This window comes from Furipterus horrens, unplaced genomic scaffold (assembly GCF_987537825.1).
Source record: "Furipterus horrens unplaced genomic scaffold, mFurHor1.1.pri manual_scaffold_3, whole genome shotgun sequence".
NCBI lineage: Eukaryota > Metazoa > Chordata > Mammalia > Chiroptera > Furipteridae > Furipterus > Furipterus horrens.
The window spans coordinates 123,361,480-123,382,988 of record NW_028327173.1 but is presented as its reverse complement, the minus strand read 5'-3'; the positions used below and the strand labels follow the sequence as shown (position 1 = coordinate 123,382,988).

Here is a 21,509-nt window from a genome sequence, read left to right as displayed (position 1 = left end):
CCATGCATTTTAAACACCAAATACTATATCCTCTGACCTGCAGTGATGGGGGAGGAGTACATTTTTTATGGTAATTTCTTGATTATTAAAGCAGAGAGGAATTATCTGCAGCAAACATGCAGTAGTGTCATAATACAGAACAACTTGTTGTATCACACACCTTTAAACATTTGAATCCTGAACACTAAGACTATTGTAACTAATCCCTAATTGACCAAACAAAGTGTGACTGCTATAAAAATTATTTGCTTAATTCTCAGGAAATTCATTCATTTTTAACTTTTCTATTTCAAAAAATTCCTGCCATATATTAGTTTAATTTGAACTTTTCATTGTACTTAAACCAAGCAAGCAAGGTAACCACCAGAGTAGTACAAATGTAAAAGGTTAATTAGATTATAAGGATCTTTCAGAGTTTCAAGAGAGTCACAGATTACTTCCTTTTGTTTCTTTTGGATCTCTCAGATGTAATGCGGCTTCCTTCAAAGTTACCTGTTCAATTCCAAAGTTATTAATAAGTATTGAATTATTAAGTTAAAAATAATAGATGCACATGGTTAAAAAAAATCAAGTTATGCAGATATAGATAAAATGAAATAGAAATAGTTCTTTTCTTCATTCTCTCACTCTCTCCACCTCATCTCCTAGGCTGTTTCTTCATAGTAACAACTGGTAATAGTTTCCTATGTATCGTTCTTGATAAAAATACTGTTCAATCATGTATGCGCATGTAAATATAATTTTACTTTTTTCCTATTTTCAGTTTATCCATGTTATTTGCCTATATTGTTTTGGTGAAAGACATGTTTTGGATAGGAAATTCATTTGTCTTATTCACCATTTTATATCTAGCTCCTATGATAATATCTGACATAATATATTGGTGCTTAACAAATACTTACTGAAAGAATCTTTCACACATACTGTATATTTCTTGCATTTCTTACATTTTATTTGACTAGTTTTCTATTGATGAACATTTATGTTAGGTCTGTTTTTTCTGCTAGTCATCTGTTTATCTGTCCATCTTAACTGTCTGTCCAGTACATACATACTGAGTACTTACTGTATGCCAAGGATACAGTATCTAAGGATACAAATGAATGAGAAAATCAAGGGCCCTGCCTTCATGTAATGTTGCCTGTAAGTAGTTGGCTGCAATATATCAAAAACAATGGAATAAACTCCTCCAAACAAATTAGTTTCCTGAAGACAGTAGCATAGCTAACATAATGAAAAAGGAATTTTTACTTTAATAGGAGGGCCAGGCAGAACCTATTTGAAGAGATCATTTTTGAGCAAGGCCTAAAATGATGAAAAAAATGGTTTAAAGATCTACAAAAGATGATTCTTGGCAGAAGGAATACTTATTATAAAAGTTCTGAGGCAAGAAAAAGCTTAGTGAGTTCCATGAACAGAAAAAAAGTTCAGTACGACTAGAGTATGATAAATACTGCTTAATGGATATCTTTGTGTGTTCACTGTGTTGTGCATGTTTTTCTGAATATTTTTAGAAGTGGGACTGAGGGATCACATAGTATATGTAGTGTAAAATGTTGAGAGCTGAGAAGCAGGGCCACCCTTCTCCCTTCTCTCTAAGCCTCTTCTTGCTTTCCCTACCTCTGAGTGGGGCTGTCTGGGACTCTGTACAGAGGGAGGGGGCTGTGATGTGAGGCATGGTGGGTGGGATTCTTTTGGGGAGAGGATGTGCCAGGGACTGTGAGTGTTTCAGAGACTCTTATCTATTAAGGTGAAAATCCAGCAGTAGAACATATGTACATACTGTTTATGTTGAGTTATGTGGTAAAATATTTGCCTCCCCTTTGGCCTTCTAATGAAGTCATTTCAGTGCAGAAATCAACGTTTCCCAACCTAGGAAATATGAAATTTGGAGCTTTTAAGCGTTATAGTTGGATATGAGGCAGTATTATAAATGATTCCTAATTTGACACTATTGGATTCAATTTACACGAAATTGTGATTTAAAAAAAGGCATCAGGAAAAGAAAATGCCATGGACCAGAGTCAGCCAAAAACTTTTGCCTTCATAATGTGGCTTTGTGGAAGGACGTAGGAATGGTATCTCATGTTTAAAATAAATTTTAAAAAATCCTGAGTGTTGTTACATTGGGGAATGACATTCCATTTTTGAATGCCTCACTATCAAAAAAGGCACTTAATTTGAGAAGATAAATGGCAGGAATCACCTATAAAGTTTTAGGCAAATTTGAAGTTTTAGACTTGGTCAAAGAACAAATTTTGTTTTGTGTGGTGTTTTACTGCTAGGTAAACTAGGAGAGTCAAGTAATGTTTGAGAGCACCGAGAGGATTGTTTAAAATTTTTCAATCAACATTTTTTGATAAGGTGAAGTTACAAAATTTTGGCAGATATATTCATATTCCCATGTACTTATAGAGAGAAGGGAGTATGCAGTTCTCTTAATAATTATTTTTTCTATATAACAAGACTCACTTCCTTTGAGAATTAAAAACAATTTGGAATGAAGTCAGGGATCTGTGATGGAGATTTTAATTTAATACATGCTAATATGACATGTCTGTTATGTTAAAGATTTTCTATTTCTTTTTTAACATGGGTAATTTTTTTCCACAACAGCTTATAAACAAACTTGGAAATCACTTTTACTTTGTTATTTGAAACCTAATATACATTAATATGGTAAAGCAATTATATTTTGTCTGTTTTGTAATAAGTTAACATTTTGATTAAGAAGCCTAGTTTATCTTATGTCTACAATAAAGCTATCCCACTAGTTTAAACATGAATATGTAATTTTTTATTAAAACAAGTTATTGATATTAAATCTTTAAGGTGAGTGTAAGAAAATGAGTATTTTATGAGTCTTAATCCTTTGTCCTAAAATGAATAGAAGTGTAAAATATGTTACATGTTTACAGAAATCTTTTATTCCTATTACAGTATGTAGATACATAAGTTGTAATTACTTGATTCATTAGAACATCTAGTTTTTCCTTGACAATATGCAAATGTGCTATTAAATCTATTTTTAAGATTTTTCCAGTTTAATGTCAGAATCCAAATTCATAAAGAGTTGGAAAAATGAGATGTCTGAGCTATAGGATTCAAAGGGATTTCATATGAAGCCTATTTAATCAGGATAACACTGTTATTAATATTCATAATGTCAGCTGGAACACAGATTACAGACTATGGAGCCTAAAATTTTTACTTGGTGAATTTATTAAAAGTAGCTTAAAAAATTAATGGAATTTAAGTAAAGTTAGTGAATATGAAAATCTTGTGTTAGCACAAAAAAATCTCTATTAGAACTTTCTTTAAGATCATTTTGCATTGATGCCTTTTGACAGATTTCATTGGTACTTAAGAAAGATGCACGAATGGTCATTTAATAGGACTTAAACACATTGGCACATTAATTTTTACATGAATAATAAGCACTTTCCAAAAGCAATTAACTTACAGTGTACAAGATATGAATTGAAGAATAAGATTGTGACATTAAGGGCAAAGCAAATGTGCTGTACATTTTAAACTTAATGGCAGGACTTTTTTAATGTTTTAATTTATTTGTATAGTTTGCATAGGATATGACTTAGAGTGTGGTTATTTTAATGTATTAGAAAGCATATTTGAAGGGCAGTAATGCTCCCTCCAACCCCTAAAATATTAGTAAAGTTAAACATTATCCTCTGCAAGTACTACTTGCATTTATTGGAGAATTAAACATTTGTTGTGTTATTAGTAATATCTGAGAATATGTTCAATTTTGCAGAAAGTCCAAGGGATGATTCTGATTGGGTTTAATGCTACAAATATACGTGTTAGCCCAAAATTATTGATTATAGCGTCACTTACATGTATAATAAATAAGCTTCTTAAAGTTTAATGTGCAAAGTTTAGTTAGAACCATCTGAGTAGGATACTAGTAAATTTGTTCTGTATTTTAGCCAATAAGTAAAAAGTTGGGAAAGGCTTTTCCTTATGTTTTAAAATATGCTTATAATGACATTATACTATTGTTGTAGTTTATTTTTATTATTGAAGTTCATTAAAAACAATTAATTTTAGACCAGTATGTATGGTCACAATAATGAGTATTTTACACATTTCAGAGATTATTTTTCTTGAGAATTTTAGTACTTATGAAAGCAAAGTCTAGTTATTATCTGTAACAATCCAAATAGGGTTCACCAATGAGAAGATATAGGCATCGGCCTGGCAGTCCAGATGGGTACTATAAATTTCACTTGCTATCTGTCGTGTTACATATGAATGATTAGGTTCCTTAGATGTAGGAATAGCCTGGTAGATTTTGGGACTCATATTCAGTTTGATTGGAAAAAACTTTAATTACCAGGGCGTGTAGGAACTATCACTATATAATGCATACATTAAGTTTTTATATAAGGAGTTAAATCAAAATGATATATTGGCTGTTATTTCTTCTAGTGCCTTTTAAAAAATTAGGTTTTGGCTTAGGGGATGGTTTTGTTTCAGCGCTAAGATATTCACTCATGTGGCCAGCAGAGGGCAGCATTTTTCTATGTCAGTCTCATGAAAGAATTAGCCCTGCGTAGACTGTCAATGTTTCCTGTAATTACTCCCAGTATATTTGTTGCTTGCTTATGAATTAACTTGCATTTATGGAACTAAATCATTCCAATCATTTAATTACACCTGAGGAGCTGAACTATAATTGCTTGCTTCCAACTAGGATCTGATATGGCTTGAGCAGTATTAATTTGGTGTTTACTTTTCTGAGTGCTAAAAGCATTAAAATGATTGTGCAATGGGATTACATTTTACTAATTGCTGGCATTCATTAGCTTGGTAAGTGATGAGGAAGAGTGACTATATTACAGAGGGATAAAATTATGGTTTTAAATAGTATATTACTCAGCACATTAAGGCCTGTAAGACATGTTTTAAAATACTCCAGAGGTTATTAAAGACTGTATTTTCTACATGTCTTGCTATATGAATCTCTTATTAAAAGACTGCAATTATTATTAACCTTTTTGGGCAATATGTAGGGAAATGGCTTCATTGACTAGAACATACTTCTTTGATATTAATAACTTCCTATATTTTCAGCTAATCCAAAAGTAAATGAGGAAGTTAGAAAAAGATTGCCAACTCCAGATCAACATATTTAGAGAAAATTGGAAAAGGAGAAGCTTACTACAGCTTTATTTGAGTCCTTTTTACAGAATTCAGAGTTCTAGCTGTGAGATAAATCTAATTTCATTCTCCCTCAAAGCATGCTCAAAAAAATACTTGCATAGCTTTTGTCATGTTTATCATGAAATCAAATGCAGAAGAGAAGTGTTAATAACTCCAGAAGTTAATTATAGTATTTATGTTTTTTAAAAAATTGGAAAAGCATTTTTAAATTACTTTCACAGTATAACATTTTATAGGAAAATATACATTCTAAATTTAAATTAATAAATTTGAAAATTTTGGTGTAAAGTGTGTGACAAATAGACTAGAAATTTTATTTTTGTTAAATTATTGAAGTTATAATTGGAGAAGACTTAAGTTAAATAAATTAAATGGTTCTCTAACCAAAGGAGCAAGAATGTCTAGAAGCTTAACCTGAACTGTATTTACTAAAATATAAGTGTGAAGGAAAGAACCTCTTTTTGCGAAAAAAAAAACTATTTAATTTTACCTGTTGAAACGCACAGTTAATTGTCCCATTATAAATGTTTTAGAAAACCATTTATCCTGTAAATTCTCTGTTAAATAAAGGTAAGGCTTAGGTGTGTTCTGATATATTGTTTTAAGTTTATTTATCTAGAGTTGGCTTTATTTTAGCTTCAAATCTTGGAGCAAAACCCAGAGACATTGCCAGAGCAAACAAGAACAGAAGTACAAATGGAGGACTGGTCAAAAGGTAAGGACTTTAAAGGCATTAATACCAAACCCCAGGTGTTGTGCTAGTTCAAGGCACTGAATGAAGTGTGTTTGTTCTAACCAGTATATTAGACAGGGCAGACAAGCACACACACACATGCACCCCCACACACAGAGACAGAGGCACACACAAAGGGACTCACATACTGTGAAAGAGACAAAAAATGACACACAGAGAAAGAGACACACATGGAGGAAGAGAGATTGAGAGAAAAAGAGGGAGACAGACACAGGGAAAGGGAGACACACACAGACACACAAAGTAGAAGACAGAATGGGTGGGAGATGCACAAAGCGAGGTGCACTCAGAAAAACACAAACACAGAGATGCAGACACAGCAAGAGAGGCACCACACTCAGGCAGGGAGACACAGAGACGCACATGCATAGATACAGACAGAGACACACACACACACATACACACAGACTTAGAGAAATCAAAGTAAGAAACTCTGAGAGACAGAGATAGACAATGAGAGAGGAGGAATGAGAGAAGACGCTGAGAGAGGCATAGGTATCCACAAAGGCACACTCAAGAAAAGACACACACAGAGGCAAGGGACATAGAAGATATATTCAGAGAGAGAGAGAGAGGCATACAAACAGAGAAACAGACCAAGACACAAACAGTTGCAGAGACACAAGTAGAGACACATGCACACCCAGAAAGAAATAGCCACAGAGAGAGGGTGTCAGAAGGGCCAGAGAGAATCAGAGCAGCAGAGGCCTGCAGAGATGTGCAGGTGGAGACAGAGGAAGACACTCCAAAACAGAGACAGAGACAAGAGGGAGACAGAAAAGGGTACCCACGTATGCAAAAGTGGAGAGAGAGAGCAGTCAGGCACAGAAACACCATTTGAAAGCCAGCTGAGAGAGGGCCTGAGAGAGGGAGGTAAAAAGGGCCATTTGTCTATCTATAGAGCAAAATGAGCCATAAAGAAAGAGGTTTTTAAAATGTTAGGTTTTTAATTGAGGTCTCTTACAGTAAAATGTTGCAAATCTGGAATGCCTGCGAAACAGATGCTGAATATAGTATCACATATAGTTGAAGGCTTAAACCTTATGTACGTTGTTTTTATTTCATCTGATTTTTAATTTAAAAAATAGGATTATTATCAACACATTACACATCGATCTCTTTTTTTGGATTCCTCTTTCCCAGCAGGGCTCCTTTTTTCACCATAGATAACTTACCTTTTTCAGAAGGCTCAAGGCCATTTGGGAGGGTTGTTCTGTCATCATTGTACTAAATACCTTAACAGCTACACATTCTTTACAGGAATAGAATGATGCTGTGCTGAGTATCCCTTTCTCGGATTTCTTCATTTGTTTTTGATTAACATATTGTTATAAATTTTCTTGTAGTTTATGCCTACCATTAGCAACTTTTCTTATTTGTGACTTTAGGCTACTGGTTATGAGGTTAGAATGCAGATACCTGTGTTGTGTATAAAGTAATACCAAGTAGTTAAAGGTTTTTAATACAAAATTAAGTGTTTTAGTGAATGGACTTTATGACACTTAATTTTGGCCTACTCTCTTTATATTCAAGTTTGTGGTATAAGGGTACATAAGGATGAAGCTGGGAACCAACTTGTTCTAGCTGTTTTTATTCGTTTATGCAAATAAACAAGCAGTCTTCTTTTGAAGAGCTCAAAGCAGTTTACTCAATTTATGCACAAAATAAGAAAAGAAGATGTAAATAATGATGTCCCTGTTACTTATTTTCCCTATTCATAGGTCACATTGCTGAGAAAAGTCATGTTGTACAAATTATAGACAAACAGATCTTTAAGCCATGGAATTATTTTTAATATATCTAGAGAATGAGAGGCTATGGAGGAGATTCTTCTCATAAATGTAGAATAATCAGGAAAGACGCAAAGGAAGGAATATGCTGGAGCTCTAGGACCCTTATGAAAAGGGATATTTTAGGGCTAAAGACATGGCCACATAGTTTGCACCAGACAGACCACAGCAGATGCAACTAAATCATCATTAATAAAATTTTCATTTTTTATAGCATGCTTTTGACTTTGGCAATAGGAATAAGACAATTATATATTTTACTAAGGGCCTGTAATGAAACATTATTAATAAATAAAATTAAATAGGTAAATGTAATATCTTTTGAGTATAGTGACAACTGATATGTTTAAACCGGTAAAGTCTACATGGTCATTTCCTTGATGTCAAGGGTATGGGATTCAAGATAAAGCACAATTGCTTCAAAATGCTCTTACACAAATGTTCAAAGTCTGCTCTCATAGTTATTTTATTTACTGTTACTTTACTTATTTTTTAAGAGTTGAGCTATATTAAAAACTTGTATTACACAGATTTGCTTTTGTGTCATCTTACAAATTTCATTTTAAGGAGTGCTAAAGTGGTTATTCTTTTCCTAGCTTTGTTGTAAAACCATTGCTGAAATATTTGAAGTCAAAGAATTAATGACATATATGTTAACAGATATGATGATTTACATTTTTCTTTGGTTTTGTCATTAAAGATAGTTTGGAAAATGTAAAACTCAGATGGGTAGGTAGGATGGGTGAAGACACCTACAAAACCTGTCCAGCTTTCTTTAAGTAGTTAGAAAAACAAACCTGAACAAATGAAATTTTCCACTGATTGGAGCAACATGTGAGTGAATAAATGTGTGTTGCCAGTTGAGCATTAGTAACATCTTCTTGCTTAAGAAGTAAATGATGTTTTGCCTTTTCCTGAAAATTTTGTCTTTCGAGATTATTTTTTCCTGCTTTTTAAGGAAAAAATGAAAGGTCACCATCAAAGTATATATGTAAAGTTGACATTCAGAAAGAATGATTTGTTATGTGATTGGTTATTTACCCCTTTTTAGCATTTACTTACTTAACTGTATAAGAAAAAAGACTTGGGGGTCAAAAATCTCTTATGAGTAATTAATTAAAATAGTATAACAATGTTGTATGTATTTCTGGTATTAAATTTTTGGGGTTTTTATTTAATTAGTAGAAACATAGTTTACTTGTTTTATAGTACACAACAGTCCACTGGAAATAGCTTGCATATTACTTATGAATAAACGTGTATGCCATAAGTATACACACCTACAGTAATATAGGTAAATGTGATATCTGGATGCCAGTTAAATATAGAATACTGTAAAACATGTTTAAGTTTAGAACCTTTAGGGGTCAGTGTTCCCTAAGAAAGGTTAAAAAAGGTTACTATGCTTACTACCCAAATTAAATATTAAGTCTGCTCTATTTTAAATATTTCTTGCCAATTGAAGGTAAGGATCATACAGCTTGAACAAGTTTAGACAAAAACCTTTCAATGTTATGTTTTCTTCAATGTTATTTCCAGGTTTTTTTTTATTTTAGGAAATTATATTTAATATGTATTTTATGTACAGAGTAGTTTTCACTTAGGTGTTACCTCAAATATAATCATTTTATCTATTTTTGTTAAATTTAAAAAGTAAGCATGATTCTAAATCATAGTCACTTGAAATTTGAGATGAAAAACTACTTGTAGAACTGCTTACGTTGAGTCCTTACATGTTGTATTTTGTTGGAGGCTAGCAAATATTAAAAAAATCTTATCTTGCTCAATTTAGGTAAAAAGCAAATGTCCTCTTTATTTTAGAATTGACCTAGCAATTACCTTTTGTAGCCATGATTCTTATGATTTTTCTACCAAAGTAAATAACTAAAACTAAAACCTAGCAAAAGGTAACTTGTAAGTGACTTAATAACTTCTTATTGAGTCAGAATACTGTTTATTTCTGCTCGGCATTTGGAACCTGTGTGCCGCCATCCATCTCTTCTACTATTGGTTCATTTATCTTTCTGTCTTTTCACAAAGTATCAATTCTTTTTACCTTCTGTTCAGTAACTGAATTATACCTAAAACTATTTCATGATTTGCAAGCATTTTAGAAAAGAAGACATCTGTAGGAAAACATCTGGGGTGCTTCTAAATACCGGCCAGGGCCGATAATGGTTTTTACAGATGGGAAAAAAAAAGATAGTTGGCCTAAATAAATGGTTGTGATTGTTGTCATTGTTATTTCATTCAGTTGTAAAAGTAGGCATATAAAAAAAGTTTTAAAGGTATTAGGAAACATAAATAACAGTACTTGAAGTAGTTATTATTAGTTTTATAAGAAGTCTATTCTCCTCAAATATGATGTTCACACACAATTATCAGAAACTTGATTTTTTTCAAAGTAGGATAGCTCATATTTAGTATATTTATATTTGATACAATAGACTGTAAAATCAATAATATTTATTATTAGGACAAAATCTTATTTTTATTTTTATTGAAATCCCAACTGCAAAAAAAATCTTCAGACCTTTTTCTTTAGGCAAATGTGAATTTAAGGTTGCATTTTTAAAATTTTCTGTATGCCGTAAAAAAAGAAAATTTCAGAGGTCTGATAAAATTTATTATTCATCTCCATAGTACCTAACTTAATCAAGTGCTTGGTAGCCTCATATATGAGTGTGTGGACTATTTGAGAGAGTTGTTTTAGGGCTACTAGCAGCTGGCCAGCAAGGATTGATGCATTTGGAGAAGAAATGCCAAGGCAACTCTTAAAAGAATGATTGAGATTATACTGTTTTATTTATAAATATTATCTTTAAATAACTTTATTAAAGTAAATGGGAATCTGAGTGTCTTTATTTTTAAGCTTGATATGAGTGATTCTGTTACTACTTCTGGCCTCAGTAGGAAAGGGAACTGAAAAAACAGAGTGTTTACAAGGGCAACTTAGTTTTCTAACTGGTTATAAAGTTTGCTATGAACTGTGTTTTGAGTTTTATCATTTTTAATACAAATAATTCACATTTGTGAATATGTCAAAAATCATGTTTGGCAGTTTTGAAAATAGACTTTATTTGTAGAGCAGTTTTAGGTTCACAGCCAAAATTAAGTGAGAAGTAGAGTGCCCGTTATACACCCTACTCCTTAACCTGCACACGCACAGCCTCCCCCGCTATCAGCGTCTCCGCTATCGTGAGAGGTTCGCTGCATTCAGTGAAGCTCCCCATAAATCCTCAGTAAGGGAAAAGTTTGTGAGATGATAGGAATCTATTTATTTTTACTAAATTTAGAGCGTTTTAAATTAGATCAGTCTACTGTTCATGTAGAATTCTTAATCTACTTTTGTTGCTTCATTTTATAAAAATAATAATTGCTAAGAATAATAAGCATGAAAAATTGTGAATTTATTTTTTAATAGAACCACTTCTCCCCTGTTTCTGTACTATCAATATAATCTTCTCTTTTTACAACCTGTGACTATTTCTTTGATTTATGGAAATCCAACTTTACTTTCAATATGCAAGCTATTTCAAATTTATTTGTGGCCATTAAAATATGCGTTTTTTAAATTAAAAATACATGGATTTGTCAAAAGTTTTTTGCTATGTTTTAAATTCGTTATCCTTATGATTCTGAGCTATTTGATTAAAGTACTTACTCAGTTCTGGTTATGGCTCTTTGATGTCAGAGCACTTCCTGTAACATGTATTTACAATACAAATGTTAATATAATATTGAATCTTCAATTTTCTAGAACTTAGCATTTCATTTTATTTGAGGTGATTGCTGTGCTCTCCATAGTAACTATATATGTCACTTTTAGTATCATTACTATAAAGTCCTGAGTGTACACTGGCATTTTGTTGACTTTTGCAGATCTGAATTGATATACATATAGAGAGTGAATTTATGGCCATTTACACAGATGGTCCATGTTGACTGGCTGTAGAGTAGGACTGATGTGAGTACATTTATTTAGTACTTTTACTCACTACTTTTGATTATAAATAAATTTGATAGTTGAGTAAAATACTTTGGGGGAGTTACCACATACTCCGGGTGTGTGTGTGTGTGTGTCTTTGTGTGTGTACATGTGTGTTTTAATGAAAACTTGCCATGTAGGACATTATTTTAATCTTTATGGGAAAAGTATGAGGTACAGTTTTTCTTTGTTTTGTCTTTTGTGTTTTTATTTTTCTTGGGCTATATAAAAAGCAAACAAAACAATTCAGACTACAGAATTTTGTAATTAGTCTCATAGATTTTCATAGTCTAAATGATTGAATTAAAAATATTCTAATCTGTAGCATTTGAGTAATATTGATAATCCTTTGGCAAATGGTAAAACTGTGCTGACAATGTATGGCAAAAGGTAATAATTTTAGAAAATTTATTTTGACTATCATTTTTATTTTTTGAGTGAGTCTAGCCTTTACACATTGAAACTTTTTGGTACTTTTAACTCAGGATGCTAGTGGGTGAAAAGTTAAAAGTAATCAGTTCATATTGATAAAATTATACTTGTAGAGATAGTAAATGTTAGTTTTTGCAAATTTAATATTTTTAATTAAAAATTAAATTCTTCTTAATAGTTTTATTGGCTGTACCTGAGGTAATTGCTGTATTCTAAGGTATAGTAATGTTTATTGATTTTGAACATTTTTAGTACAGAAATATAATCAAAGTCAAGCATGAGATATCCTTATTTCCTTCTTTATTAATGTCCTATATTTTAATATTTCCCACCACCACCACCACCAGTTTCAAGGTTTTCAGGTTAATATTGATTCCTAACAAATTGTGATAGGTATGATTTATTCAGCATTAGTTTGCTTGAAAACCAACACATGTATTGGAGGAAATATGATAGGAAAGACAGAACAAATATGTAGTCCTTAAGGATTCAGGCTTTTGTATAAATTCTAACATTTGAGTATGGAGTATAGAATATTTGTATTCTTTTGACACATTAATGTAAAGAATTTGCTATTCAAATGTATTTTTATTTTAAGTAGATTAATGGTTTTTGAATCTTTATCAAAAAAGCCAAATGTTGCAAAATTTGGAGTCGCTGAAGCCTTTTACTCAATTGCTTTTAAGAGTTGAGAGTGAAAAAACTTCATTGCCTATGTTATAAACAACCAATATAGAGTTTAAGCAGGGACAAGGCTGCATTAGTCCAGGTAAGAAGAGCAAAGACAAAACAAAAATTTTCATTAAAAAAAAGCAGTCCTTGATCTCCTGAGGATGCAGTAGAGACTAGTATCAGAGACTTCCTCTGCATTTTTAATAGGCCATTTGCTCTCTAAGATGCTCTATATTGGTCTTTTATTACCTTTATCTTTGTTTAAAGTCTCTGCCCCTCTGCCGAGCCATTTGAAATAAATACATTATTTTAAAGAAAACAGGCCTTTTTTTTCCCTAAGGAATTTAATCCTTTTTTTACTAAGTTAAAAATACTGACTATGAGGAGCTGATGATGCTACAATGTAACTGACAAATATGATGCTGATAGAGTAGGGGCCCATTGATTAATGAAACGGGTGTCTCTACCTTTTCTTTTATGCTTTTCTTTTTCCTGAAGAAATGGTGAATTCAAATAAAGCATACATCATTTGCATAGAAAGTTATGTAATAATGCCATATAAAGTATAATGATTTCCTAAAACCTTCTATTTAAAGTAACCTGAATTACAATGAGAGATAAACAGAATATTTACCCATCCCTTATGAGCTGCTGCTGATATGTAAATTTATTCTTCTACTTTGCACAAATATACTTTCGAGCTACTGCTTAAACACTTTGAGGTTCTTAGTCAAACAGTTTTAATGATGCCTCCAATATTGTAAAAGTGTGACATTTGATGAATGTCTCATATAGTTTTGATATCTGGGTGCATGTCAACAAAAAAAATTGAACATTGGTTTGTCATGCAACACCTAGATAATTTATAATTTTACTGTTTATATCCATCTTGACATTTTTTATCTGCCAAAGGCAGGTTTCATTTGGAATCTTAATCTGAGATTTATTTGGTGGATCTGGAAATCATAGCTAGGGTTCCCACAGGAAATGGTCCATCTACCAACAGATTAAATGGCAGTCCTGCAGTTGTTAGGGGAGCTCTGCATTTAACACACATGCATACTCATTCAGGCAGCACTGGGGAGAAAAATTAAAGTAGTAACCCAGGTTTAAGAACAATGTAGCTAAAAAGTCCCATATTTGCTGAATGACAAAGGGTTATATAGCAGCATTTCATTTTATTATTCGTGCTTGAATTTCTTGTTTGCTCTGTTGAGTCTGCTGACGAATACTAATAAATGCCTGCAACAATCCAGACGAGAGATGCCTGGCAACAAAGCTATGCGGTGGACCTCCCTGATCTTCTCCAGTTCACAACCTGACCTTTTGAAAAATTGGCTGGGCTAAGCTGCAGAATTTGGGTGTAATGGTTATTGTTAACTCCAGCTTTAGGATTTATTAATTTGTGTGATCAAGACTTACCTATACTTCAAAGTTTCAAAAGACCAAACACAATCATTCATCCATTAGAACTAACACAGTGTTTCAGTGATTTCCACTTAGTATCTCACTGGTGATTCTTCTGTTTTGTTTTACAAATCTTAGAATGCTCGTAAGTAAAATGAAAGGCAGATATAAAGAAAATCTGTTTGTTTTCTTCTTATACTTGTTATTGGAAAATTTGCCTTCTGTAAATGATTTATGAAATCGTTGAATACATGTACAATTGGTATGTGTTCACACTTAAACAAAACATGTAGTTATGAAACTTATTTACTTGAATTTGTAGAAATTTAAGATTTACCTAGTTCATTTATATTTTAATTACTTTATACAAATTATTTTTATAGTAAGAAAAATTGAGAAAGGGTGAAAGGTTAGGAGTATATAGTAAGTAGCCAAATAGTTCATATCTCTAGAGGACAGAAAGAATAAAGATTACAATGTTAGTTAATCAGATTTTAGGATAGTTTTCACAATCATTTCAGCCTAAATAATATTTGTAATGGTTTCAATAGGGTGATAAAAGTTTTACAAACTTTCTTTTATGTGATCTGTTAATAAGTTAATTAGGTAACCTAAGCTTTAGGAGATTACATTATTATACTGTGTTCATGGCCTTCTATAAGGAAGGATGTTAAAATTTAAAAGCTGAAACATTACGATAGAACTTAGTTTTTACACAAAAATTAACTTTTTTGCTGTAGAATGAATGCATATTGATATGTTCTTAACTATTTGAGATTCATTGAAACAAACAAAAACTAAAAAAAATTTTGTGCAATGACACCACTTTCAATAGCTTTTTTATAATAAAACAAGTAACAAAATTTCAGTAATTTCCATGACTAACCAGTGGAGAATTTGTAACATGATATACTAAGTCATTGAATTGTAAAGATGAAATGACTTTATTGTCATTTCATTTTTACATGTTTAGGTACACAACCATGTATAAGAATATAAAAGATATAGTTTGAGTATCTACGCCTCATGTCCAAGTGATTTTGTGATATTGACAGGTTTCATGGTTTTCCAGCTTTATAAACCTTTATAAAACCTTATTTCAGTATCTTACAGCTGCATTCAACTGTGCTTTCCAACATGGCATCCAATGGCTACATGTAGCTTTGAGCACTTGAAATGTGGGCAATGAGTATGTAGACCAATGGAAAAGAAAGTTATAGCTCTCTTTTTCCTCCTACTTATTGCTATTCATGCCAAAAAAAATAATTTAAAAAAACCCTGAGAGAATGTACAGAATATACAGTCTCTAGATAATAAGTGTGCATTTTTTAAGTCAAGAACCCAAAAGTTACCTAATTTCCTGTGACTCCTAAATTAGAATCTGTGAATGATAAGCAACTGTGATCTACCAGTATGATCCTTTTTATATCTAATATCATGTGCCAGAATAGTGAGTGGTCAAATTATGTCACAGAAACGTGCTATTTACATTTCTTATTTTCCTGTTATGGGACTGAATTTACAGAAGTATATTATTAATTTTGTATCAATGGGATTGAATTTTCTTTCAGGATCTTCTGCTAATGTGATGATTTCTAAATTGTGAAGTTCTATTATTTCTGTAATTTATTAGTTTTATAATTTGATACAAACTTATTAAACATTATTTATTACAAGTTTTAACCTCATTAAGTATATTCTATTTATTATGTTTCTCTCAATGAATGAGGCAGCATTTTATTTTCTATATCCGTGTCTTCTGATATTTTAATAAGAAATTGTTACTATTATATCTTATTATTTATTCTTACTATATTTTAATAAGTATTTTGCTTTTAGCAAAACAGATTTTCACAGATAATAATAACTAACATTTATGGAGTATGAATTCTGGGCTGACACTTTTCTAAGAAATTATATGATTTAAATAATCTAATCCTCATAACCTTTTGAAGTGGCTGCTATTATTATATACATTTTATTGATAGAGAAGTTGATGAGAGGTTAAATAGTTTGCTAAACATCATACAGCTATGTGGTAGAGCCAGAATTAAAACCCTGAAGTCTGTCTTCAGAGTTCATGCACTGTGGTTCTGTTTGGAAGATCTAAATACACTAGTGTTCTAGTTGGAAGGTCTGAGATTTTCTCTTGTATACACTATATTAGGTCGGATCACTGTGACATGGCAGAAGTTTCTGATGTCTTTTTCTTTTATGTTTGAGGAGAAAACCCCATATATGCATATATGTAAAGCAAAACCTCCCTCCCACAAAAAAGGAAACAAATAGAAATATTTAGTAGAGGAAATAAGTAGTATCTGTATGTACACACGTACATATTGATAGATAACCTATATTTAACTTACTTAAGGAATTGGTAGAAGTTATTAGCCACTAACTGATAGTATTGTTGAAACTAATATTCATTTAAGAAAACTTTTAACCATTGAGGAAAAGACGATATATTTTATTTAAAATGTGGGCCTACTACAGAAATCCCCTTTTCACATCATATTTACACCTATTTAATAGTAAAAATGTTCTATACAATTTTGATGTTCTTACATAATGTGGTGATAGACAATATACAAAAGAAAGAAGCAATAAACATGAGGGTTTTTATTTTTATATTTATGAAATCAGATGCTATATCTAAGTAATAACCTTTCAAAAAAATAGTTTAAGGAAGTGGTGACCAATTGCATGAGCAAGTCTCAGCGAGCACATTAACAAATAGCCTCCTTTATGTTTCATTTTAGATACAAATTTCCCTGAGTAGCACCTCTATCTGAGGGAGCAAGAGATCTATTTGTTTGAATGTAGTTGCCTATAATACTTCCATTCCCCTCTCTCTTTCTTCACCAGTGACCTCTCAGGTAGCTAGGACTTTGCTATTCTAAGTAATCCCAGTAGATCCTTAGAGACAGTTCTAACTCAACCACTCTGAAGAAACAGTTCTGTAAACAGCATTGACACACCCCCCCAAACCCGGGGGACCACCAAATCCGTTTACATAGATACCAGTTGTCACAAATTATTTACAGAGCCAGGGACAGAATTTCCCAGCCTCTAAGAATCCCTATTTGATTCTAACCACCTCCTCACTTCTGTGTAGTAGTTGTGAAATAACAGTTACTTTTGGTCATGAGTCATGATTTTTTGGGTAACATCAATTCAACAGAGTATATCATACATTGACTAATGTATACTTAATTGTCTGGAGAATTGAATTCAAAGGGGATCCTAAAGCTTTTGTTCCTAAAATATGAAATGGTAAAATACTGGTAATTTTCTAGACTAAGAAACTGAGACTTTAATAATAAGGCTATAAGATAGTTGGCAATACTGATACCTACAGAAGTAAAGAGAGAATTTGTTAAATCATGAAAATCATTCATTAGAAACAGCATGAAAGTCACAAGAGAGATACATGGTCTTCAAAGTATATGTTGCAGCCCACCTAGGCACATGTGTTAAGTATTGATTCCAAAATATATCTTCACTAAACCCGCCCATTTTGCCCAAGTGAATAAACTGTCTCTAGCAGTAACTGTAGGTGCCATTTAAGAAATACCTAGTAGTAGTCTTCTATAACATCATTTTCAAATGGTCCCAGGATAAGTTTGCATGGCAGTGGTAGCATTAGATAGTAATAGCAAAAATTGGGGAATATATTTGTTTCGAAGTGGTCAGATTCTTATATCCAAGTAATACAGTGTGTCCATAGAAAAGCAAATAAATAAAGGGACTGATAGTCGTTATAAAAAATTTCCTGTTATTTAATTCCGAGGAAAGAAAGTTAGGTCTCACAGACTTATGAATTATGAAGAAGAGATTGCTAATTTATTCTATAAATCTATATGGAGAAATGAATTTAAATAGGAATAGTCCTAATGATGAAAAATTAACAATGACTGATTAACCACTGAAGCAAATTATGAAAGAAGGTTATAGAGTTTCCATTTTAAAACATACAAGAGAGAGGAATCAACAGAATAGTTTTAGTTTTAAGATTTCATCTGCCTAGAGATAAAAGTTTTAATCAAAAAGGAACATGTTCTTTTAAACATTTATCTATATGACTAGTGTGCAGAACAGACCCATAACTTCACTTTTTGTGGCATTTTTTTACTTATATGTTTACATTTCTGTATGTAATTATTTTTCAAGTGATGGGTGATGCAAACAGCTCAACTAAAGTTTTTGATAGCTTCATCCCAATATCACATCATAAATATCTTCTGGGTCAGATATTTCAGGAAAAATAATTGAAGACTGAATTAAAGTCACTAATTCAGAGTCTATTTTCTTCTCTTGGTTGGAGAAAGTACTAACGCAGAAACTGAATTTAAGTTGGAGTAAGGTAAAGAAAATTTGTCAAGATGCAATAGAATAGAGTAGTATATTAAAATCTGACTTGAAAAGTCAAAGTACATCATGCCTGCTACTTACTTTCAAATGTTTCAGAAAAATTATATATGTGTAGGTAGACAGATAAATAGGTAGATAATGAGAGAATGAGTAATGAAGCAAGTGTAGTAAAATGTTAACATTTGGAGAATCGGGGTGAAGGGTATATAGGAATTCTTTGTACTATTTTTGCAACTTTTTGTAAGGATGAAATAATTTCAAAATAATTTCTTATCTCTTGTCTGTAGCATGTTTTTGCAGTCCATGAAGCTTTTTGTATTTGGCTCTCATTTTCCCTGTTTCTTGCCATTTTTCTGATGACTTTAGTGTCTTCAAAGTTGACGCTTTCATTCCCCTGAGTCCTTGATTTCCTCCTCTACATGCACCTTCACCACCAGTGTATTTTATCAGTCCATTCCGAGATGAACTACGTCTTGGACTTAGTTTTTATATGTTGCTCATTTTAGCAATTTTTACTTCCTGACTATAATATGTTGTTCTTTTAATATAAGAAATTACTTTGTGTTTTTCATAAAGGTATTCTTTTGCCTGTTCTTCCTGTTCTTATTCTTACAGTCTGTCAACTTTTTCTTTACTTCTCCTAACTCAAATTCTTTGACAGTTCATTACTTTGCATATTCCTACTTTTCCTTTTTTTTTTTTTTTAAATAATTTGTTTGTTTACTTATCTATTTTTTTTTTTTTTTTTTAGAGAGAGGGGACAGGAGAAAGAGAGGGAGAGAAACATCACTATGTGGTTGCCTCTCACTCGCGCCCCCAACTGGGGACCTGACGTGCAACCTAGTCATGTGCCCTGACTGGGAATCGAACCAGCGACACTTGGCTCGCAGGCCGGTGCTCAATCCACTGAGCCACAGCAGCCAGGGCTTTTTTTTTTTTTTTTTTTGAGATAACAAATACCTTTGTGAAATCTTCCCAGAATTTACAGATGAGTATCAGTATATGTAGCCTATTTTGTATTTGGTCTCTTTAGCCCTAGTGGAAGCCTTCCTTATCACCTTGTATTGAAATCATTAGATTACTTTACCTTCTTCAATGTGTACAGAGTCCTTGGGAGAAGGGTTTGTTTCTTACTTGTCTTTGTTTTTCTAGTACTTATCACAGGACATATCACACTGTAGGTTTTCCATGAATTATTAAATTAATGAATAAATTAAGTAGAAGGGTCAAACTTTCTGTACAAACGATTGAATTATGATATAGGATAATGCAGTATGGCAGAGTAGAAGAGTATTGAGACCACTCAGAGAACTTAAGTAATATTTGCTAAAACAGTTGGTCAAAAAAAGGCAGGCAGAAAGGAAAATTTTATAAATCAGCTTTGTTTACTCTAAAGTAAAATTAAGTCTCGGTAGAAGAGTATGGACAGTCTGATTTACAGAACAGGTTCCAAATGTCTGGTGAACAGTTATAGTTAGGAATTAAATACAGGCCAAGATTGGAAACACTCAGAATTAAACAGAACCAAATCATACAGTACAGGGTTCTTCAAAAATACTAACCACTTAGAATTGAAATCCAGAAGTGTGTTAGGACTTGTTGGGTTCATTTTAGTAATACTTTAAAGGGTTAGGGTTACTATAGTGCAGGAGGGATCAGCAAGGGGTCCTCTTATTGGGAAGCTCTCCCCCTCTGCTCTGAGTTTGGAGGTAAAAAGGCAGGGATTTAATAAGAAATCAAATCACAAAATTTGATGTTAGGTAAGCTGAAGTAAAAGAAAGTTATAAGTGTAGCTGGCAAATAGCAAATATAAATATCAGCAGTTATGTAAATTAAACACTGGAAGGCTAAGAATAAAAAACTGAAAGGAGAAAGATGCTAAACTAGACCTAGAAATACAGTAAAAAATATGGGACCATTTGTAGATAATGACAATTTTAGTCTCAAAAACAGGTCAAAGAGTCAAGCCAAGATTCTAAAGCAGTTAGTCTTGTGTTGGCCTAAGCAACTGGGGGCTATTTATAGCTGACACATCCTTTTACTCTTTGCTGAATCTTTGTACCTCACTTTTTGATATGTACCTGGAAACAGTTTTTGTTATCTGATGTTGCTTTCAGTAATTGGGTTACCTTTAAGTTCTATGGAGTGTCGGAAAGCTTGTTAATGATACAGTAGTATTCTTCGGACCATTTGTAAAATCCTCTCATTCAGATTTGGGGGTTCAATGTGACCAGTACCAGCCTATTCTAGAAAAGTAACATGATGAACATCTAAAGCCAACCATTCTGAAATGTCAAGAAGCAACAAATAATCTCCAGAAACCTAAAATTGTTAAATTTTAAATCAAAATAGAATATTGATATTTTATAGATATCTTACAATATGTAATTATGATACCACATTCTCCCAGTTCATTCACTCAAATAAAGTGAAATCAAGAGTAATTTACTAAAAGTGGTTTCTGATCTGGCTTCAGCCAACAATAAGATATTGTCCAGGACTTGAAGTTTATAACTGGCTATACCTAATTTCAGCATACTTACAAGCAAAAAATTTCTTCTTAAAAAAAGAATATTTTTTTCCGGCCAAGATGGAGGCCTAGACAGACATGCTGGGTCTCCCTCCACAACTAAGAAGGAATGCAACTACCTCAAAACTAGAGACAGCCAGAAGTTCCATAAAACTGAGCTGCATGGAAGTCCAACAAACAAAGACATAAAGAAGAAATACTCATCCAGACAGGTAGGAGGGGCGGAGCCAGGGCAGAGAGGACGCTGTGTTGTGGTGGCAGTAGCGGCGGCAGCGGCAGGTGGGCAGAAAGCACAGTTACATGTTTTAAAAAGTTGGGAGGGACACCTGGGGATCGTTCCCAACTCCTGACCAGATCGCGCAGCTCCCTGTCCTGGCG

At 32.6% G+C, this 21,509-nt stretch overlaps 1 protein-coding gene across 3 annotated transcripts in view; it reads left to right on the top strand.

Moving 5' to 3' along the window:
* MIPOL1 (mirror-image polydactyly 1) overlaps positions 1–21,509 on the top strand; it is a 324,740-nt gene that overhangs the window by 29,489 nt on the left and 273,742 nt on the right. For 2 of the 3 annotated variants that reach the window (XM_090270121.1, XM_090270120.1), the window contains exon 2: positions 5,824–5,902. The exons of the other annotated variant lie outside the window; for it this stretch is intronic. In XM_090270121.1, the coding sequence (XP_090126247.1) occupies positions 5,884–5,902 (19 nt within the window). In that variant the 5' untranslated portion in view covers positions 5,824–5,883. The remainder of the gene's footprint in view (positions 1–5,823; positions 5,903–21,509) is intronic. 3 annotated transcript variants of the gene reach the window in all.